This window comes from Styela clava, chromosome 7 (assembly GCF_964204865.1).
Source record: "Styela clava chromosome 7, kaStyClav1.hap1.2, whole genome shotgun sequence".
Lineage (NCBI taxonomy): Eukaryota > Metazoa > Chordata > Ascidiacea > Stolidobranchia > Styelidae > Styela > Styela clava.
The window spans coordinates 3352379-3376829 of NC_135256.1; the positions used below are offsets into that span (position 1 = coordinate 3352379).

Consider the following 24451-nt stretch of genomic DNA (forward strand, 5'->3'; position numbering starts at 1 on the left):
GGCCTGAAGGTTGAAAACCCCGTGGACAAATACAATCACACGCACCTCGCCCATGGTGTGATAAATTGGCAAGGCAACATGGTAACGTAAATTGACTCGGGAGTGAGGCGCATTGTGCTTAGCGTTAAGAATACGACCCTTTTTTACGCTCGCCACCGCATCTCTGATTACCCAGCGTGGGTTCTCAGGTTCGGGATAATTATTAGCGGGGGGGACCTTTTGCTGGACTCCTTGCCGCCTTGCCGCCGTATGGTGGTTCACGTAACCGCCGGTCAGTTACAGCTACTTCCACCATCAAGTCTATGCATCCGTAACAAAAACATACAACCTCAAACAAAACCCGGAAATGTGGAAATACTGCTTTTATTATAGAAAATTGCACATTAAAATCAATAAAAAAAATGAAAACATTAAATACGAACTGATGAAGAAGTAGTAGGAACCTAAGCTAAGATAAACAAAATGAAAAGTGACAAAAACAAAATTAAATTTTTACCGACTTTTTTACAGGATACCGTAGATTTACTGTGAATTAATAATAATCTTAATATCGTGTTTTCTGAGAATAGGACAGGGTCTCATTTCAATTTCCCTTCAAAAAATAACAATGGGACATTTATCAAAAAAAAAATTACAAAGTAAAGAATTACTAGATTTTCAAATATATAAAACATGAAAATCTATATCCATTTTTTTTATAATTAACACGTTTATATTTAAAAAAAAAAACGCTAAACATAGATTATTCGAAAATGGCCAATCATGTAAAACGTGCAGGAGAGATTTCTTGCTATCGACTAGATCAAAAAAAATTCACGTTATCGACTGGATCTTATTTTAATGGGGGGAAAACGGTAATAGTGCAACAGTAGTTTTCAAAATTTAGGTAAATAGATTTTTATCCCACATGGAAAGTATCCAAATTTAAATACAATGAAACGGATTTTAGACTTCAATTACTTTTAGTCTCAACAATCCTTTAAAATACTATTTAGATAAAAAAAATGTAATAAAAATGAAATTCATGAGCAACAATAATAAATAACTTTTGGATAAGCTTGCAATTCCGAGCGAGATATATTGAGTATTCACTTTTGAAAATTCGACACACAACATTTCCATGCATCAGACATGTCAATTTTTCGTAGCTTGAAACGTTTTCTACTCCATCAAGACTCCTGAGAAACAACGTTTTCCGGACCTTTGTGTCTGAGACTCGATGTCTGCATCATGGGATATTTAAATATTCCCCCGAATGAGCGACATACTATACTTTTATTTATCATAACTTGTAGAAGTCTTCGACTTGACAAATATTATTTGTAAGTTATAGCTAGTTCAATCAGTTCAGAGAAAAGCCGAACAACGACCCAAAGATCTTTTACGTCTCTTTCTAAGAATTTGATATGAATCCCTTGAAATCGAGACAAACTATACTGTCACTCCGATACCGATGACATTAACTTGTAGAAGTTTTTGTCTCAAAATCTCAGCTCCGTTGAGAAGAATATTTTGTGTTGTATGCTCTGTGATTCCCATCTCATCAAGTTTGCTGAAAAAGCATAGGAATGTGTTAATAAGTCAGTCTTTATCGAGTGCAATGACCTGGTAACCTAGTGCTAGTAGCAATTGCCAGGTCTACAGTAGTACCCATAGCTTGCTCGACTTCGGGTAATTGTCTGCGTGTTTTGAACAACCATCCGTATATTTTGGCGGGCCTTATTATGTCATTGTGACGTCGCAGTGATGCAGTTTTTAGATGGCAAAGTCAGGTGGGGTTAGAAATTACCAATTGCCTAGCTAGAGAAGTTGGACTTAGGTATAAGGGCATCTCAGATGATTGATTTAACGCCATGCCCTTACTCCTCTCAGATTGGGAAAGTAATCCAAACTTGAAAAACTCGGTTCTTCAAAGTATAGTAACTAGGATCAGGGTGCGTATTCGAGGTGTTGAACGCTTCATAAAAAGGATTATTTTGAAATGTATTCTACGTCTTTTTTCGAATAAAGCTATTCAAAGTAGCAAATAATTCGCAAAGGCACTGTGATATTGAATAAATACTTACTTTGGCGTCAGCCTTATGATTTGTTCAGCAGTTACACATCCATTTCTTAGCATGATGTCTTTATATTGCGTCATGTTCATGTCTTCTAACCATTGGCCAAGAGACGACAAATCGAGGGATTCAGGGATGCATTCGGCTTGCTCGTGAAGAGGACTGGGAAGAGAGAAAAGAGTTTTAGTAGGAATTTGGTAAGTTTTTGTGGGAACGAAATTATCCGTCTCGTAAATTCACGCGGAGAGGATTGGAAAGAGTGACGACTGACGCAACAGCCAAACCTCCACAGGGTGTGCAATTTGTTATGACGTCACTGCACACACGAATCCCTTTGAGCCAACAGTAATTTTTAAAATAAATAAAAGTAATAGAAAATTTCCAATCAATTGGTTCAGTAGTTATAATGAGTAACGCGATTTTTTTTTCATAACGATAAGAAGAAAAATACCAACAGCAACAACAACAACATAATAAAAACAATACTATCCATATGCACATTTCGTGTCCAACAAGTAACTTCACGTAGAACACTGACGGAAAAACTACTCACATATTGTTTATAGTGTCTTGAAGTTTCTCTGGGTTGGTCAGAATATTATCAAGCTGTGAGACTATCTGTGTGAAGGTGGGTCTCCTTGTTCGATCCATATTCCAACAGTTTAACATGAGATTATGAAGAATCCGGGGACAGAAAGGTGGTGGAGGGAGTCGATATCCGTTTTCTACGCAGTGAACAACCTGTTATGAAAAAGTAAATTATTGGTTAGATAGTTTATGGGTTTTAAGGAAGGAACAGGTAAGATTAAATGAGTGCGCTCCTGGAGTGTGTGTACCAATATGAAGGTAACTAATTTTGTTCGACTACTTTACATCAAGTTGTGTAAAGGGATTGAAACTAATGGGCAGGGGCTATATTCACTTGGCTAACACAGAGACAGTCCCCGAACTCGTAATAGAACTAAAATAAGAAAAAATCGGAATAAAATTATGCCCTAACCCGGTACACATACTACGGGAGTACCAAATTCTGGCCCGCATACGTTTGTCAATTAAAATACTCACGTCGGAATTTGTCATTTCCCAGTAAGGCCTTTCCCCGTGAGTTAGAACCTCCCACATGACGACACCAAATCCCCATACGTCACTTGATGACGTAAATGTGCGCTGGGTGATAGCTTCAGGTGCTGTCCATCGTACTGGTATCATTCCTCCCTGAATAATTGAAAGCAGATTAATACTAATAATCGTGAAGGATTTGATTACAAAAAAACAAATTTGCAATTAACTGAAAAAATAAACTAGAAATTATCTCCGACAAGACTTTTAAAATAAAATTGAAACTGTGGCTAAATACTCGGAAGCTTCTACACATCGGTAATTTTCATTCTAATTATTAAAAGGACAGTGTCCATTTTCACAGGACGATTTTGTTTTTTCTTGTATTTTTTCCTCACAACGAAATATTAATGGGTAACGAAAAAGAGCCACAAAAAAAAAAGGTTGAGAACCACTGGTTTTGACTCTTTTTCATAAAAGATTATATATGATGATAAAATACGGAACGATTTGGAATAAAGCTCCGGATATGAGGTAACTTAACAGAGATGGATTTTGATAGTTTGTCCCTGGCTGGAATTTGCCATATTTTTGGTCTAAATGAAAATACAAATTGGAAATGGATACTAAAATATTTCTAATTTAAGAACAAGTAAATCCGGATCTAACCTTTGTGGTATAAATAGCTGTATCTTCATCTTGTATATTCTCTAGCTCTCTACTTAGTCCGAAGTCAGATACTTTACATATCAACTGATCATTGACCAATATATTTCTTGCGGCAAGATCACGGTGAACGTATCCCATGTCAGAAAGATATTTCATCCCATCGGCTATGTCTCGAAGCATGTTGACAAGCTGGTAGACTTCTAGCTCAATTCCACGGAGATGGCGTTCCTGGATGGTTCAAAATACATTATTAGAGCAATATATATGTAGGTTAGAACAAGGTACTTAGAGCTGCCACGTGATGGGCGAAATTATCGTTATAGATTCATTTTGTATGCTCCATATAAAATACTTTTGATAATCTGATTGAGCCCAAATTTTCAACTTGGGACGCTGAGATGTTTTAAAATTCATTCCTACATACTTTTGTCATTGCATACACTTGTTTTCATTTATATCATAGATGTAGAAATATGCAGGATAAAGTATCCATAGGCAACCTAAGAAAGAAAATCAACGAGGGCGTCGGTGTCCAGATTGTAGTGTATTGGTCAGTCGGCACTGATGCGAGGGGGGGGGGGCTTATTCTCTAACTTAGTCCAAATGAACCTATTGCCTTTAACATGAAAGGCCCAATAAAATACAGTTCTTAATTTAAGTTAGAATACCAAAAATCAAATATTTCTCACCTCTAAGAATTTATCCAGCGCGCCATTTGCCATATATTCTGTAATTATCATAAGGGGCGTGGTCCTTGTAACCACGCCTTCCAATCGTATGACATTCGGGTGAAGAAACTGTCCCATAACCAGCGCTTCTTCTAAGAATTCTTGCTTCTGTTGTTCAGTGGCACCTTGCTTTAAGGTTTTGATTGCAATCAGAAGATTACTTGACCTTATTGACGTTGTTGTTGTTATTGTGTCGTCATAAATGAAGCTTGTTGGACGAAGATAACCTTTATATACGTCTCCGAATTCGCCTGAAATGTTTGAATTTAAACGTCATTTAAGATTGGATATGACATGGTTTCTTAAGCGGATTGACGGTAATTTGACTGCGATGACGCATTTTTCTTTTATTTTTGGTAATTGACTACCTATTAGTAAACGTGGCTAATAAAAGACATGATGCGAAAGCAAAACTTAGTAATTTTATAAAATAGCAGGGTGTTAGGGTGTTATTCTTGCAGACGTTTCGAGAATCTGAGTCATAAGGTATATATTAGCTGCTTAAAAACGATTCAAGCTACAAGAAATTGCCATGTATGATACACAAAAAGATTATTTTCTTAGCATTTCAAAAGTGGAGGGATGGGGGGTCCGACCTGCAGCTAGGTACGCCCCTGTCGTCAGACAACAGTGGCCACTCACACAGAGTCTTGATCAGAAATAATACAATGAACAAGCGTCGTGTTAAAAATGGATTAAATAATCATCAACAGGCTAGAGAAAAAAATCATTTCAATAAATAGAAGAACATGTCGAACACTAACCTGATGCCATTAGATCTTCTTTTTTGATATTAAACGGGTCAATTTCTTTCGCAAGTTCATGGACGGCATTATCTGGATTCCCATATGTACTTGGATCAACAAAAGATCTACGCTCTCGATGTGCGTGAAGGAGATCTACTGTAAAATAATGAAAATGGTTTTGCAAAAAAAATGTCCGTATGTGGAAATGATGCGAAACATTTGGAACAAGTTTTAGAGCATTGGTTCTCAAACAGTGGGGTGCGCCCCACAAGACAAGTGCAGTTTTAAGTATTCTGTGGCGTCTGCAGCTGCCGCAAAACCATGGCGGTATTTCCATACCATGGCCGCTACAGCCAAACCTATGGCGACTAACTTTCTAGCTGCCACAAACCAATGTCGAGCTGCCGTTACCGAGGCAGCAAATTGAAAACCAATGGCAGATAAAATTTTGCTGCCGTAACCGCGGAAAGAAAGGGCTGTCCTATATGGTGACAAATATTGGGTAAGTTGGAACATTTTTCTTATGGATACAGTTTTGATGGATTTGTGGTTAGGGTTAGGGTTTAAGTAGATATAATTCCACATAATCAATTAAAATCTGGTTCATTAATTTGTGAATATACCGTTAATACTGATTACTGAATAGCGCTATAGAACCATGACAAGAGCTGCCGCGGTTTGTTCGTGGCAGGAGCTGCCATGAAGTGGTAAGAACTGCGCCTCCCACAAGAAAGGGCGTATGAAATATTTTGAGAGGGCGTGCATCCAATTAAAAATATTTGTTCGATTTGAACTTTCCCGCCTTATTTTGGATATTCACATTTCAAAACTTTTTATTCCTTCCATTATTTACGTTACATTTCACGTATTTTCAACGTGTTTTTTGAATAAAACACTTCCGTTTTACTATCTTTTATTTGTAGCTTATTGTTAGCTAGTTATTTTTGAGGTGGGGCATGAGACTCAACAAATCTAAAAAAGGGACGCGGCTATAAAGGTTTGAAAACGACTAGCCCAGAAAGAACAGAACTGGGGTCTGGTATAGTTCAGTACCACATGTACTTCTAGTTGGCCGGGCTTAACAATTTTTGCATATGTAATTCCTAACCCTAAATTACGTCACTACGACGTCACAGTAGCCTAATAAAGACTTCCAAAGTGTACGGATGGTCGTCCAAAACGCCCAGATGATCACCCGAAATCGAGCAAGTTATTTCTCTCGTTTTCTCGTGCAACGATCTCGATATGAGAGAGACCGCTGGCGTTAGTGAGTTCGTTATCATCGACGCAGATGGCATTTTGGACTATCGTAAGTATACTTTGGCAAACTCTATGACGTGATTGTGACGTCGTAGTGACGTAATTTTTAGATGACATAATCAAAATTTGTTATGCTACACCCACCGGAAGTACTTGTGGTACTAAACTATACTAGACCCCAGAACTGTTCGGTAAAGTAAGTAAAATAAGGTCTTGTGTACATACCAGCATTGTCGAAAAACGGATAAACTTCCAGATCTGCGCAGCCATATTTCGGATTCCTATTTCTTCTTTGTTTGATCACAAAAAGGGCGGCTACAACTACTATAAGCAATGCGCTTGATATTGCAATGATAAGAGCCACAGGGAGATATTCTGTCGTGATGACGTCAGAAGTTGATGACGTCATATCTTCTACATCGCCACGTGGTTCGACAAAAGGTGAACCGCCAATGTTTGCTGGGTTGGGGAAATGGAATTCCTTAGTGTCAAGTGTGCTCATGGGCACCGGAGGACTAAAGGGCCCGAAACCAGCGCCATTTCTTGCACGGACCTGAAAAAGAGGAAAATACATGAAATTTATAATTATTATGCATTGAAAGTTATATCTTGTTTTGTCTGAAGAAGTTCCTGAAGACTATGATCTAATAAAAGCTTACAAATATATTTGCTATATCATGGAAAGAATTATTTTATTAATATTTATGACTTTAATACTACCTCGTTCAAGTATCTTAGTAGCAAGTGCTATATGGGTGTCCAAAGTAGAAAGTAAACAAGAAAAAAGTGCCTGCAGTTCAATACACAATACCCTATTACCAGCTTCATAAAATCCTATTGCAAAAAAATCGCGTCATAATCCCAAAAATTGACGAGCAATAATACGTGATCATAGTTAATTATACACGAATAAAGTTTAAGTGTTGAACAATTTCATTTAATTTTCACAGGTTGTGCGTCATCTTAGTACGAATACTTCCGGAGCGCCGTATTTTTCGTACCTGGATTGTAAAAGTCGTTCCACGCGGCAAATATCTGATTCTGAATGACCTTTCTGACGTTCTATTTGACCTTGATATCCTTCCATCACCCTCGCTCCAGTATTGAAGCTCATACCCTTGGATTATTCCATGTGCATTAACTGGAAAATCCCAGTTCAGGTCTATCTCAGATGTTGTACGTTTTATGATGCGAACGTTCCTCACGGCGGATGGTGCTGTAATAGAATACATATGAATTTGAGGGTTTTCATAAAGTCCTGTTACAATTTCAATTTTGTTATGAAGTCAGTTCTCAATATATCTTAACCAGGTTTGTTGCTTTTTAATCAATAATTAATAAAGTGATTTTTAACAATCAAGTAATAAAGCAAGTTTCATTGTTTGATAAGGGAATTCCACAGGATCGGAGATCGCCGACTTATCGATCGGAAGTTAGAGGGATCCCAACAGAAACTGCGGTTTCAATTCCTTCGCTCTGACTCATTAGCGACACCGCGTGTCCCATTTAACTTTTCCTTTAAGAAGAGTGCCCGTTCTGCAAAGTTTCATTGTTTGATAAGGTTATTTCACAGGAACGGAGACTGCCGACTTATCGATCGAAAGATAGGGGATCCCAAAACAGAAACTGCGGTTTCAATTCCTTTGCTCTGACTCAATAGCGACGCCGCGTGTCCCATTTAACTTTTCCTTTAAGAAGAGTGCCCGCTCTGCCAAGTTTCATTGCTTGATAAGGTTATATTCACAGTGTGTTTTCATGAATTGTTTGAACATAATAGAATTTGAAATTTACGCAAATGAAACTATAGTATATTCCACTGGAATGATAAACAGAGCGGCCATGAGGGCTAAAAACCTCCGGAAAGGGACCACGAGCCCTGAAAGGTTTAGAAACCACTGCAATATACGGTATTGATAATTTTCTTTGCAAAAAAAAATATATACCTGATTCACTGGTCTTCAGCAATGCTTCAGCAAATATCGCTTCTTGTCCGCTTGTTTTTGAAACTCCGTTGTAAGAGAAAATCTGAATGTGACAGAGATAATAAGAAAATGGCGACGTTGTTTTTATATGCAATTCGCTACGAACAAGGCTGTGCATAAGTCGTCTTGTTAGGTAACAAGATGCTGTGGTTTGGAAGGCCCGGTATCTTTACGGTTCTGCACCCCGGGTGAAAAGATGGGTACGGTATTCACGGACTAGGATTAGTACCATGCTGCCCAGTGATTTTAAACACCTGCAATTCAATTTTGAGGTGCGGCAACGCACTTTGATTTTTAACTTGAATAAAATTGTATTTGAATGTCGGGAAGTGGATTATATGCCTATACAGATGACCAGTCAAATATATAACATTTTCATGAGTTACAAATAGTTTTATCAGTGATAGAAAAACATCTACCACCCTAAATTCTAAATGAAAAGCTGAAGAAGATACTAATGCTGCTACAAAGCAAAGATTTCGCCTTCAAACACCATGATTTGAATTTGGTGGGCGTTTTTTAAAATATAGTTTCTCCCGGTTTGTGACTTCCAGGAGCTTAACCAGGAATTTTTGAAGGGGTTTCCTTTGGGGAGTTCTAAAATTTCTAATTGCCAGGTTAGAACGTAACAGTTAGCGGATCCGGTCAGAAATCGGAAAAGGTGGACTTTCATGATTCTTGAAGATCTAAAAAGCGTTTCTAAATACGAAAAATTGCCATGTATGATACAAAAAACACTTTTTTCTACATTCCAAAGGGGGAGTGGGTCCGACCCACAACCACACCACAACACCCCCTACCCGGCCCCACCTCCTGGCTACGCCGCTGGTGACTGCTTATAACGCCTTGTTTTAATCGAAAATTCAGAACACCCGCATGTTATGGTATCGGGACCTCCTAACATTCATTGGTGAATTAGGAGAACAGGCGAAAACTGATAACTAAGTGCCGAGAACACCTGCAATACAAACATAATCAAGCCTAACATCTACTTACGCGGAATCTATAGTTTGTGTGAGGAGACAATGCTCGAACATAAATCCGAGGTTCTACCAGATATCGTCCACTCGGCTCGTAATCTACGATGTCGGCACAGTCGGAACAGAGAGAGTATGTCGAGTCACATCGGAAGCAGGACACACTGAAATGAAGTTTGAGTTCAAACAAAAAAAATGAATAGACTTGTAGTAACTTATGTGAGTCGAAATTTTCAATCGGCAAAATGTACAACGTTAAAATATTTTCAACCAGAAGTGTATGTTATAATATGTAATTCGGATCCGAAGATGGAATTGATAGCGGTCTGGTTTTTTGTTTCCTCGTTCGTGGAATAAAATTCTTTTTTCTGGATAAACGTCTAATTCTGAAACGTTGAACAATATTTTCCATCTTGTAGTCGAGAGCAATCAATATGTCGGAGTCATTATTTTAATAAACCAGATTATAAATTATTTTGTATTAAGTTTGACCTTCTGGGTATCTCATAGTGAAATAGAACATCTTCTCGGGTCGGGGTTTGGGGTCGGAGTCGATTTTTAATAAACCGGATTCCAACTGAGGCTGGTGCCTGGTTGGCTTTAATTATTATTTTCATTATGGAGGTAGAATAATAGAATAATATTTATTCTCCAAATCGATGACTCTTAGTAAAGCATTTGTCTTATATGTTACCTGTAGTAAACATCTCTTCTTCCTCCGTTGTCATTTGGTGGCGACCATGTCAGATCGACTGTCGTATCCTCCACTACGTATTGTACTCTCTCTGGCTTCGATGGAGGCTCTGTAAATATATACCATGTAAATTTTCACAGTGTTACATTGAAACAGACTGTGAACAAGCAGTTTACTATTCTTCAGATTGAGCAATAGGGATTTAGACCAGTGGTATTCAAACTTTTTAAGCAGCGCACTCCATGTTTATAATTTGTCAAGTCTCATGCCCCACCTCTGAAATAACTAGCTAACAATAAGCTACAAATAACAGATAGTAAGGCGAAAGTATGTTTTATTCAAAAAACACGTTGAAGAAACGTGGATGAAACGTAAATATCTAAAATAAAGAAATGTAAATAATAAAAATAAGGCGGGCAAGATCAAATCTAACAAGTATTTTTATTTTTAATTAGCTTCACGTCGCCTCAAAAAACGCGCGCTCCACCGTTCGGGAAGAACTGATTTAGACTCTGCTACGGGATCTTAACATACAGCCACTAATTGGTAAATGACCACTATGTGTTTGAAATGACCGGAATCAGTGAAGTACAACATACTATGCATTTATTGTACTATATATAAGATATAAACCTGAGATCTTTTAACGTACGTTGCCAACCAACATTGCTATAGTATTATTCATTAGCAAATAAAAGATCGCGCTGCTCACTACCTTGTCCAGAATATAGTGAATTGGTAAGCCAGAAAAATTTTGGCTCTTTCAAAAATAAGGACGCTAAGGACAAGTGTGGCAATGTGGCACAAGTGTGGTAATGTGGGGCAAGTGTGGCATGGTGGAACAAGTGGGGCAAAGTGGGACAAGTGTTGCAATGTGGGGTAAGTGCGGAAAGGTGGGACAAGTGTGGCAATGTGGGGCAAGTGTGGCATGGTGGAACAAGTGGGACAAGTGTTGCAATGTGGGGTAAGTGCGTCAATGTTGACAAGTCTGGCAATGGGGGACAAATAATCTACAAAGGGAACAAGTATGAAATGAGTGTTGGACACATCATTTTTTGAGACACTGAGATTAAGTATCGATGGCTGTAAGTCAGCTTTGTTTGGAGTGAAGTAAAAACACCTCATGACAAATTAATGCACTCGAAACGGCGAAGGTGACAAAATGAAATATTAAGAAATGGAGAATATTTCAATAATGTTAAAAATTCTGCAAGCCCGTGATTTTTATCATGAAATCACCAAGGGAGCTCAAAAAGTGCAATTGTTCAACAGTAATACGACTGGCAATCTGATTATTATCTCATTTCAAACCAAGGAACAAATTTGACAACGAAAAATATTTTATTCAAAACTTTCGGCGAATCGTCAAATCTTGCATCGATTTTGCAGCATCAAGCCAGTATAGTTGTTTGATTACTGAAAGAGCATCTAAGCATGAATTAAAACATTGTTTCCCAAACTATTGGTCACGAGCAGGACTGGGCATTTCGAATCAAATATTCGAATCAAATAGTAAATTATTCGAATCGCCGCCATCTTGGTTCACTCTTTCCACCAATGGTCGAGGTAAATTTCTCATTTTTTTTTTCATTGAAGCCTTATTTTTTCAACACAATTCTGACATATGGCTCTTTTCTGTATTGAGGTAATGATGTAATCTATGTTTTCAGTAATTTATGTGTCTGGAGGGCCTAATATAATAAGAAAGTTACATACAATTTCATACCTTCCAACTATTCGAGATTCGATTCGATTCGAAAAATTTATTCGATTCGATTCTGAAATCATCACATTATTCGAAAATGCCCAGCCCTAGTCACAGACCAATTGGATCACCTAAAAATTTTTTAGGGTTGTTCGTTTTTCAACAAAAGCCTAAAAGTTTCTATTCTATTTTTTTAGCAATTTCTATTCTTTATTCTATATTTGTATTAAAGTGTTACTCAATAGTTATTGTATGTGTGGAATGTATCACAGCATAAAATCTTGGCAGCAGCTGTTTTGCTAAGTGAAGCCACGCCACGGTTTTAAAAACTCTTTTATGATGATAGCGAACCTTCCGAAACATAACAACTGCTGTACTATCCTTATTGTGCCCTTGTCACCAAGACTGTTTCCGAAACATGATTCAACGAGTGATAGGCAAGTGCAAAATAGAATACTTTGAGTCCAAAGCCTTACTCTAAGGTTCAGTAGAAACGTGATATTATTAATTATTAATGCGATTTGTAAGATTACATGAAGGCTCAAATATGCTGTGTTGTAAGTAGAGTCGTACGAGAAGCCGTGGGTCGTCATGTGTTTAATTTGTCTTATCAGCTTTCCTCTCCAATGGATGTCGAAATCGCATTATATACCTATTTTGGAGCCTATCGTACGACCCTAACAAAAATATAACGTTATGTCCCCGCACCAGTGATTTCCCTCGTTTAGGGGGGACACCCCTCCTACTATTTTAAATACCCCGCCCTACCTGATTTTGAACTGTGACATCACACATTAATTCCTAACATTATTATAGTTGTTTTTGAATATCCAGAAAGAGGTTTGCATACCAGTGCAAATGTTCAGTCAAATACATAACGCATTCCCTTTAAATTACAATTAGTTTCAACGTTGATAGTAAAATATCTACCACTCCCTAAATTTGGAAACCGTTCCTAACCATGACGTGAATTTGAAAATAAACCATATTATCATGACATTGTAAATACGACATTGTGAATAAAACTTTAGGATAATAATTCTTGCGATTTAAAATTGCCATTGTATGTATGACCGCTTCATGAAACCATTTTCTATTAATGCAACAATCTAGTCAAGTAATATCCTTCCCGGTAGACTATTGGGTACTCTGTCTATATCGTAGTCCAGTAGTCGGTACTCCCGTAGTATGTGAACCAAGATGGCGCACACCGAAACGTAGTATGTGTACCATAATTTTATTCCTATTTTCTTTATTTCAGTTCTATTACGAGTTCAGAGACTAGCCAAGTAACTCCCGTAGTGCTTGTACCTGAAATTATGGCCTAACCCTAACCAGGTACACATACTACGTTCCGGTGTCCGCCATATTGGTTCAGATACTTCGGAAGTACCGGCTATCGGGCTACGTTATAAACAACAGGCTAGGAATAGATATGGATATACGGTCCCGATCAACATTTGAATAGCATTCTACCATGTGTCATAGAAATGTTACAGCAGTCGAAAAAAATCCCTAATGTTGGCGTGACGAATGAGCGTATAATTTATCAGCGTTTTTGTCTCGACATCAATGTAAAAATAATCCGTCAAAATTTACGTCTTTTGGCAACTTTAATGTCTTGGTTTTGAGAGAAAACATGGAGCATCCATTTATATACCGCGTGCAAAATCAAGATAAACCCGGTTTAAACCTGTTCTAACCGATCTAGCAAACTTACTTCTCACTAAAAAAAGGGGTTTCAAGCGAAAATGGCCAAGTTTTCGAAATTATGTCTTTCAATTTTGATTTCGAACTTTCTAAACTTATTTCGAGCGGACGTGAAGGCAATTGAAAATAAAAGTATTTGTTAGATTCCATCTTGCCCGCCTTATTTTGAATATTTACATTTCTTTATTGTTTAAAGATTGCGATGCCATCCACGTATTTCCAACGGTGACCGTACATTTGCACCCATGTACATTTGAACCCATGAGTACATCCGCGGGTTCAATCTATATGCGGGTGCTAAAACCCATGGGTTAGGGTTAGTATGGGTTCAAATATTCGTAAAACAAAATAATTTCCATAGGTGCAATAGTATGCGGGTGCAATTGTCGTGGGTTCAGATCTACGTGTTTCAGATCTACGTGGTTCAAATGTACACGGGTTCAAATGTAATGGAACCATTTCCAACGTGTTTTTTGAATGAAACATACTATTGCCTTACTATCTGTTATTTGTATCTTATTGTTAGCTAGTTATTTTTGACGTGGAGCACTAGGGACATTCTACAAAGAGGGCGAGGCCTACAACGTTTGAGAACCACTGTTTGTAATGTTTCGAATATTTTGATAAATGTGGTAAAAATTGCTCGAAGTTTTTAAAGTTGATTTAATCCTACGATTTTAGAATAATTCCAGAGTCGCAAACCATCAGACAATCGCGTACACGCGTGCATTCATACAACTGTTTGCACACATATAAATGGGTACTCCCGTAGTATGTGTACCAGGTTATGGTTAGGCCATAATTTTATTCCGATTATACAAATGGGTACTGCCGTACCAGGTTAGAGTTAGGCCATAATATTATTCCGATTTTCCTTATTTTAGTTTCATTATGAGTTCTGGGACTGTTTGTGTTAGCCAAGTAAATATATCCCCTGCCCATTGGTTTCAGTCCCTTACAGTACACATACTTCTGAAGCGCCTGCAAATGTCGTTCCACGTTTGGTAATATTCTGTGGTTTATCCGTGCAAATGTCAACTTACGTCCCCTAATATCAAACATTATTTTCCAATAAGACAATATTTTTGACAACAGGTCGATGGCGTCCACGCAACGTCCCAGGAGACTTAATTTGTGACGCGGCATAAATGCATTTATTTCAAATATTGTAGAAAACCGAAATCTGTCGATAGCGTGGAGATAGCAACACAAAACTTATTTACTATGAGACGGAGGCGTAGCCAGGAATGGGTGAGGAGGAGGGGGGGGGGTGAGAGTCGTACTCCCGCCTTTTCAAAAAAAAATGACAATTATTTGTGTCACACATAACAATTTTTCGTAGATTGAAACGATTTTTAAACTCTCAATACTCTTGAAAACCTTGTACTCGCCAGCTGATACGGTTTAACTTGGCAATTAAATATTTTAGAACCCCCCACCGTAAAAATGTCTGGCTTTGCCCTCGTTATGAGACGGATTGCGAAATTTAAAAACCACTGCTTTCGAATATATAAATGACATCGACATTAGTACTTTCTTGTTACTATAGCAACATTCTGCTCGGTCACGCTTTAATGATTCTGTGAATGATTCTAATGAAAGATTTTACCAATAACTTCTGCGATGGAGAATGAATACTCTGATCAACTTACTTGTACAAGGACTCCTGGCGCTCTCTTTATACGTTCTGTAATACCCCTTCGTGCAAATGCATTTCTGCGAGCCTTCTTTTATTGTCACGCTGTTCTTAGGGCATTTCATACAACGACTGTTCCCAACTGTAGACTTGTGGTAACCGATTGGGCATTCTGAAATAGAAAAAAATGAAATTTAAATGAAATTTCTGCGGAATATATATAATTACTGGTATGGTTTAGTTCTGACCAGTCACGATTGATTGATTTTAATGAGAATTTAGTATAGTAGGATTCGGTTCCATTACATTTGAACCCACGTACATTTGAACCCACGACAATTGCACCTACATACTATTATTGCACATATGGAATTTTTTTTTCGTTTTACGGATATTTGAACCCATACTAACCCTAACCCATGGGTTTAAGCACCCGCATATAGATTGAACCCACGGATATACACATGGGTTCAAATGTACGGCCACCCAGGATTCTGTCAAGTTACGCTTGGTTGGTTTTGGTGCAATGTTATGCGAGTCGGAATCCCCCTATCCCAAAGAGGGAATTTTCTGAATCATACAACATTCCCCCCTCGCCACCTCCCTTGAAAATTACTGGTTATGCCTTTAGTATGAATAGCTATATTTGGGACTACAATTTTGACAAAATGTTTGATTTTTAGGGCAGCTACAATTATAGTCTTTTTTTACAATCAACTCAAGTGACACAGACTTCGAACAAAAGCCTCACAAAACTAAAACACTCAATTTAGAGTTAATTTGTTTATGAAATTATTATTGTTGACTTGCAGCTACGAATTAACGAATTAACTCTGTCGTCAAAGAGTCGCAACAGCTTAGAAGTACGAACAACAAATTAAGTGGCTGTAATTGCCTCTTATAAGTCCTAATTATACTAATTAAGCCACAGATAAACACTATATTTTGAAGTACTGGCGACGCGTGTGCTTCCAATAACAACTCTATTTTAAGATGTTATATATAATTCTATCTATCAAGGCGAATAATACTAAAATGCTGTATATTAGATATTGGGAATCGTAATGGAGGTATTGAAACGGAACGTGACGTCATGATGTGATGTCACATTCCACAAGCATTTCCAATAGATGTTAGAATGTGTTAATATTATTAATATTAATTAACATCAATATGTTTTATAATATTACTGATTATGTATAGAATATAAATATATATATAATATTAGTACTACATCAAATACAAAGTAAAATCCCCCCACCCCCCCCAACAAAACAAAAAAAACATGAAATTATTTTCTAAGGAGGATTTCCCCTCGACTGAGAACTCTGTATTAAGCCATTGCGCCTATCTATCTGAACTCATAATTAATCCTATTAATTTCAAATTCCACGTTCTAATAATATGCTGTATGTTACGTATTGGGAATCATAGTTCCCAATCTTTTTCGACGGATGTTGGAGTGCGGAATGCGTAAGTAAATGTGTTTCACAATAATACTAAATATGTGAGGAATATATATCATACCCCCCCCCCCCCAAAAAAAAAAATAAAAATAAAGTTCCCTTTTCTGGAGAAATCCTTTCCGACTGATAAACTCAGCATTAAGCCATTGAGCCAATCTATCTAAACTCATAATTAATCATTTTAATCCCAAATTTTACTTTTTCCCAGACATTCATGTCAGATATGAGATCTAAGCGTGGGATTCGCTAACGAAAGTTGGCGCATATTCAGTAATATATCGATTTAACCCTCGGAGAGTTTGGAACTTGTGAAATTGTGTCAGATAATATCAATTTCAGGTTGACATTACAGGCCAAAGGATTCTTATCTTGCTATATTTGAGCAGTCATTTTTCTTATTATGTCAATGCGTTTTGATTATTATTTGAAAAATTAGACTTATATTTGATTAATCAGGTGATAATTAATTTAATTTTTGAGATGTTTTCCAGGCGCTCCAGAAGTGTGTGTACCAATATGGAAGTAACTGATTTTGTTCGCCTACTTTACACCAAGGTGTGTAAAGGCACTGAAACCTATGGGTATTCGATATTCACATGACTAACACAGACAGTTCCCAAAATCGTAATAGAATTAAAATAAGGAAAATCGGAATAAAATTATGACCTAACCCTAACCTATCACACATACTACGGGAGTACCGTTTATCCCTTTTCATCCTGAACAAAGATAGTTGCAAGTAGCCAAAGATATCTAACGAATTGTAAAGAATCTTTCAGTTTCGGCAACGCCTAACAAATTCATTACATCCAGGATGAGGTGGTGGGCATGGGGTTTTAACCAAATATGTGTAATACTCATTATAGGTAAAAAAGTAGATTAATTCGTAAATCGGTTAAAAAAAAATTTATGTTTTTTTTTAGGTTTGCCACTTACAAGACCATAGGGAAACCACCATAGGGAAACCGCCTTCATTATGTAAAACCTTATATTTTAGAGAATACGCCGTATTAAACTCAATTTAATTACAGCCCTTTTTTTCAACTTGCGAAACTGTGTCAGATAATATCAATTTCAGGTTGACATAACAGCTCCAAGGATTCTTATCTTGGGATATTTGAGCAGACTCATTTCTCACATATGTCAATGCGTTTTGATTAAGATTTTGAAAATATCCTTATTAAAGCCATAATGTTGAGTTGATTAATTTTATTTTTATGACATTATTTCCTGAATTAAATATATATAAGAGGCACTGATACGCAAGGTCCTTCTATTTAACGATATCTTCCCGAATCGGCATCCCCCGCCAAATTTAATACCGCTCGGGTGAAGAGATATGTATTCTGTTTAAAATCAAGATTTTAAATACCCATTAAATGCCAATACTATGTGATTCATGAGTCCTGCTGCACACTCTCACGAATGTATTTCTGTAACGTTTCGTCTGTCTGAAATCAGACTATATATCAACATAACATTGATACGGTTCCATTACATTTGAACCCACGTACATTTGAACCCATGACAATTGCACCTGTATGCTATTGCACCTATGGAATTTTTTTTGTTTCACGGATAGTTAAACCCATACTAACCCTAACCCATGGGTTTTAGCACCCGCATATAGATTGAACCCGTGGATATACGCATGGGTTCAAATGTACATGGGTTCAAATGTACGGTCACCATTGATACTATTCTATTTGCGACGCAAAGATAGCTTAAATCTACGTCATACGCGCACACCACATTGCTACAACATTTTTTTCGCTCAGATCCATCTCATCACAAATCCAAAATCTAATTAGCCAATGTCCTAACACCTAAAATCGATGAAATGTCTCGATTCTCTGAGACAAACGTCTTATTTGAGATATTAGAAAGGTAAATCTGACACTCAAGAAGGTCAAAATTTCTGCTCTCCACGTCATGCATTGAAAAAGCTTGCAATAATGCAAAAATCAGTGTTTTTCTGTGACTTAACTCAGGGATCAGTTCCCTTTATTTATTAGTGAATGCGCTTGGAAATTTTTTTTTGAAAAATGTTAAATTATTTTTTTCATCTCAAATATTTCCGTCTGTCAAGTTTTCCTTTAGTGTCTCTGTAATGAAGCACTTTAATATGCAAGTGTGATGCGAGCCGCGAATATGACGCAGGCTTTTTGTCACGTTTCCATATATCAGTAAATCTGTCTGGTTTTCCATCAGTATCAAAACATGGAAGCCTTTCATTGTCAATATATGATATAATAACACATATAAATAAAAAGTCGTAAAAAATTTTTCAGTCTATCCGTATATCAGTATGCTATATATCTGTCTTGGTTTCCCTGATTGTTTAATCGCTCTGTCTGAAGTATCGGATCATTTTAAATTTTGATATCAATTTGTGTTATGATAATAACGCAAATGATTAATAATCTCGTAAAAATAACGAAATAATTATACCCGGTTCAAGGAACAAAGTTCAAAATTTTCCATATTTCGAGACATGCAAGTCAATCTGATGCAAATTTCAGGCGGACGAAACAAAAAAGGGATTTCGTTCATGATCCATGTATTGGATCACTCAAATCGGTAGGTGCTGGATATGTTCTCCCATTTAACCCTGCTAAAACGCTTAAAAACAGTGAAGAACCGTCAAAAACACCAAGAACCCTGCCAAAACGCCCAAAAACAGTGAAGAACCGTCAAAAAACACCAAGAACCCTGCTAAACTGCTTAAAAACAGTGAAAAACCTTTAAAAAAAAAACAAGAACACTGCTAAAACGCTTGAAAACAGTGAAAAACTGCCAAAAAACACCAGGAACCCTGCTAAAACGCTTAAAAACAGTGAAAAACCGTCAAAAAACACAAGTAACCCTGCTAAAACGCTTAAAAACAGTGAAAAACCGTCAAAAATCACCAATAACCCTGCTAAAACGCTTAAGGAAACGTCAACCGCCACAGTTGGACGTAGGGACGTTTATATGATTTCAATCGACGTATGGAGCTCGCAGTCGGATGGCCCACCCGTCGGTATGCTATCGGTTGGTTTGGTTAATATCAGAATTATACCATTTCAGCAATCGCTCTGTCTGATCCGAAATGAGCCTACTTTGTACGTTTAGGTGTGTGTGTGAAAGGAGGGCGGGGTCTTGAGGGTCTAAAAAGCGTTTAAAAAGGACCATGTGTGATACAGTATAATGTTTTTTACACTTTGAAAAGCATTACTACCCTATTGAACCTTAGCAATTTCCATTATGCCATGCACGCCAAGCCGAGAGTAAAAAATAAAGAAAATTGGGTATCTAGATAATCCTTTTATACAAGCGATCCCGTTGCGGGTTATGGAATAATTGGCTTATTCTGTCTGAGGTTTGAGACAAGGAGCAATACCGAAAAAATCGGAAATACTACTAATTTTTTACAGTAATTTTTGTCATAATTGGTCGCTTTAATCTAAGTTAAAATATGAATTTATTATATTTTATTTGACCAAAAATCAGTGAAGCATAACGACTCCATTTTGAGTCCAATTTTGACACGAGTTATCAACGAATAAGATTTGAAGTCACTTCAATTTTTTTATTATTTTTCGTGATTTTTAAAAGTGTGCCAATTCTTCGATGTGATATCCCGTAGGTTATAAAAGAACATCGAGATATGTTTGATCATAGTTGAAATACTTATAACTAGTAAAAAGCCTAATTCGTATTTAGTGCTGAAACTCTAAAATAATTTACTATTCTTTGTGGGCGGTCGCCTCAATGCAAACAAAATACCACAGTACCAGATGTTCAAATGACGTAATTAAATCATGATGTCATAATTCTATTAGGTTATAATACAAAATGGGCTTTGCATAATATGGTATAGTAAACAGTAGGCCTCTGTGAAAACAAATGTGAGACGAAAATTCGTGTTGCCATTTTTATATTACGCTTATTCTCTCCGAGAAAGAGACTGCCTGTGAAGCCACTGAAACGGTCGTAGACAGAAAATTTCAATTATTATTTCTGAAATTAAATTTCTAATTGCCAAGTTAGACCGTATCAGCTATAGTGGATCTGGCCGGAGACCGAAAAAGTAGGTTTTCAAGAGTTTTCAAGGTCTGAAAGGCGTTTCAAGTAACGAAAATGCTTTTTTGAACATTTCCCAAGGTTTCAACCACCCCTCCTCCCCTGTCCCCAAACCAGGGTGCAATATATATATATAGTAGTGCCTTGCGTGTTCGCGGATTAGTAAAAAGGAGTGATAATTAGCCATACGCTGCAACGGTTACATCCATCAAAACCGGCACTCTATATAAATTCTTTATATTCAATGTTGACCGAAACGGAACAAGCTTTTAACCTAACACTGAATTATTAAACGACGCCTTCATGCAATTAACATATAGGACAGATGTGGGCAATTACTTTTCGGAGTGGGACAGTTACAGATGATAGACTTGGATATTGGGCCGGAGGTACAAAACTCAATATGAAAAACTTTGAATAAAAACAGTTTATTTACAAAAACTAGTTCAACTTGCTTGGTTAACGTTTATATACTAATAAAAAGAAGCACAATCTGACAATCGTTATTTTTCATTATGACGATATTTTCAACAGGAATTTATATCCATTAAAACTACAGTCATCATTTCAGCAAACATGTGAGGACCGCATCCGGCCCACAATTTGCCCATCCCTGGTTTAACCTAACACTAAATTATTGAACGACTAACTTCATGCAATTAACATGTAGGCTTTTACACACGAACGTTCGGGACTAATTTTTATTCAAAGCGGACCTCTCTTTAGCCTCGAATTATAATTAACACCTGTCCTTTTAACCTAACTGTTGTGGTAACGACAGAAAATCAATATTCAGTAAACAATATGCATATTGCATATTTATTTGCTTTTCGTTGTCAGACTCTAAGAATAATAAATTCACCGCACGATCCAGCCATCAACTTAATAATAATTTTGGATGGCGCGATGACCTAGCGGTAAGACCGCAGCCGCCCGGAGTTTCCAAAGAAGGTAAGAGTTTGAAATTTGTAATGTGGCAAGTTAGACCTTAACAGCTAGGCAGGGTGGTCCGAGGTTGTCGGCTTCGGGGGGCACAAAATTATTTTTGCATTGTTCGCGGGCCACAATAGTGCCAAGAATAGGTAAACGGTGCAATACAAAAAAAAAACTTTAATTGTGCAAACGCATTGATCAGTATTTGTCATTGATCAATCTAAAACATTCAAAAACCACCAAAAAACTTGATAAAACATGTAAAAGTCTTCCTATATCTACATTTAGTGTAAGATTTCAAACTCTTCATAACGGAAAAAATGCCATAACACTAGTCAATTCAGTGATGTTAGTGTTGTAACAGTATGTCAAAAGATTTTTCTGGTTAATTTTATGACGAAAAACATCAGAGGCGATTTTTTAATTACACTCCAAATCCGACGCGGGCCACATATAATGAAACGTCGGGCCACGTATGGCCCGCGGGCCTTGATTATGACCACCCTGAGCTAGCGGGACCGGTTAAAAAACGTGAGTTTTCAAGAGTTCCGAGGGTCTAAAAAGCGTTTCTAGTTACAAAAAAGGGGGCTCCCGAAGTATGTGAACCAAGATGGCGGACATCGGAATGTAATATGTGGACTAGGTTAGGGTTAGGCCATACTTTTAGGTATACATACTACGGGAGGCTCTTGGCTAGTCTTCGAACTGATAATAGGACTAAACTAAGGGAAATTGGGAAAAAAATATCGCCTAACCCTAACCTGTTATCAATGTTACGTTCCGATGTCCGCCATCTTGGTTCGCATACTTCGGGAGCACCTAAAAAAGTGCTTTGTATGATACAAAAAAAGTTTTTTTTCACATTCCCCCTGGATATGCCCCTGACTGAAGATTACATCTATCTTTGTTTTAAGCGAGAGACGTAAATAAGCATTGTCTAATAAAATGCAAAGTACCTAATTTAGAAGAAACCGGATAGGTAATCAGAAACCAGAAATTAATATCGAAAAATTTCAACTCCGAAAGTTCAAACATACAGGTTACTATTTGTGCATTTGTGCCTCGCACAGAAAGAATACACAAAACAATCTAAGTTAACTAGACTACTATTTCCATTCAACGACCCTTCCCCACATATTGACAATTCCATCACTAACTGTCACTTACCAGTGCATTCAGTCTTGTTCTCATTCGGTTGATATCCCGGTAGACATTGGCAAGATCCTTCAAGAAGTTTCCATTTTGCTTCGCTGTTGCAGAGAAGAGTTGGACCTGAAATGAAACAAAAATTAGATGGATGAAACGACAAAGAGTACAAACAAGAATTAAAGAGATAAAGATGCGTACTCAGAGGTATGGTCTATCATACACAGCACTTTATTCGGTACTCCCGTAGTGTGTGTACCGGGTGATGATTATGGCCCGCCTGATGATGCTGCAACCAAACTAAAACCAAATTTTGATGTTTATGCTAAAATATAGCTCAAGGAATTTGTTGAGATTGCGATTTAGTTTTGACACGAGGCCTATTGTTTTCAACTTTTGCTTTGGTAAAGCTGTAAATAAAATTCTGTTCATAAAATGTAATTTTTTACGTCACGCTTACATGGCCCGACCGTCTAGGTGGGCAACATTTTTGGCCCCTGATTCGAAAACCTAGCCCACCCCTGCTTTAGACCCTCTCCGAACACTGTTTGCAATACGCAGTAGATCGGAAACGTAGCAAATCGTTGATTGCAGAATTCGCCAATCCCGCAAAAGACAGCCAATTTCTCTATCATATATATTAATCGCAAACCAAAATATGTCCAAGGCGCTTTTAGTCGTGAAATTTCGAATGACTCGTCGTGATGAAATAAGATTATTTTTCCGTGTGATAAAACATTAATTTATTCTAAAATGGATGTTTTGTGACTTGGCCAAAAAGTCAATTTCACTGACAGTTCTGAGATCGTATTGCATGCTGAAATATTGGAATTGTATTACTGTTTTGAAGCTTTTGTACAAAGTATCCGCCACCAATGCGAAAATGTGAGATTTCAGAAAAACACCCTGGCAATGTTTTTGAATAACGAATTAGTAATTATCTAGTTGGGGTTAGGAACGATTTAAAAATTTCTTTTTCCATCGCAATCTGCATCCCTAACCCAAACTGGATATTTATTAATTTTCTTATTTTAAACATTGGTGGGGAATTCGTACAAAAGATCCCTTTTTTGAATGAAAATGATTTACACGCCTTCCCTCTGAATGAGGAAATAGACAAGAGATAAGAAATACTTAAGTAGTAACTATTTGTAGAAGGATTCGATCTTCCGAAGGAATCGGTTCTTGAGTTTCCAAGTGCCAGGATATGCCACTAGCGGGTCCGGCCGAAGCCAGGGAAACGTAGGCTTTCAAGATAGAAATGACATAAAAACCGTTTCTGGCTACGAATAAAGGGCGCTCCAGAAGTATATCCACCAGCCAGGGTGGTCCAAGATTGTCGGCTCTGCGGGCCACAAATTTATTTTTTCATTGTTCGCGGGCCACAATAGTGCCAAAAATAGATAAACAGTGCAATGCAAAATAAACACTTTCATTGCGTAAACACATAGTTATCAGACATAGCCATCTCAGGCTAATGTCTCAGTTAGCCATAATACTAGTGAACTCAGTGACATTAGTGCCAAATATAAGTATCAATAATATGTAACAATATGTTTTTTTAATTAATTACGATTTGAAATGCGATTAATTGCTTACTCTCCTAATGTGACGCGGG

At 37.3% G+C, this 24451-nt stretch overlaps 1 protein-coding gene across 2 annotated transcripts in view; it reads right to left on the bottom strand.

The window, feature by feature from the left end:
• Positions 1 to 347: 347 nt before the first annotated feature.
• The window catches only part of LOC120327826 (ephrin type-A receptor 4-B-like), a 39469-nt gene continuing 15365 nt past the window's right edge, over positions 348 to 24451 (bottom strand). Inside the window, exons 7-20 of one of the 2 annotated variants that reach the window (XM_078114155.1) lie at positions 22855 to 22959; positions 15240 to 15395; positions 10173 to 10281; positions 9498 to 9642; positions 8463 to 8544; positions 7521 to 7735; positions 6745 to 7072; positions 5278 to 5412; positions 4475 to 4764; positions 3786 to 4013; positions 3123 to 3272; positions 2611 to 2798; positions 2067 to 2219; positions 348 to 1552 (exon numbers count right to left, since the gene is read on the bottom strand). In XM_078114155.1, the coding sequence (XP_077970281.1) occupies positions 1432 to 1552; positions 2067 to 2219; positions 2611 to 2798; positions 3123 to 3272; positions 3786 to 4013; positions 4475 to 4764; positions 5278 to 5412; positions 6745 to 7072; positions 7521 to 7735; positions 8463 to 8544; positions 9498 to 9642; positions 10173 to 10281; positions 15240 to 15395; positions 22855 to 22959 (2405 nt within the window). In that variant the 3' untranslated portion in view covers positions 348 to 1431. Of the gene's footprint in view, positions 1553 to 2066; positions 2220 to 2610; positions 2799 to 3122; positions 3273 to 3785; positions 4014 to 4474; positions 4765 to 5277; positions 5416 to 6744; positions 7073 to 7520; positions 7736 to 8462; positions 8545 to 9497; positions 9643 to 10172; positions 10282 to 15239; positions 15396 to 22854; positions 22960 to 24451 lie in introns of both variants that reach the window. The other variant, XM_039394186.2, reaches the window with a different exon arrangement.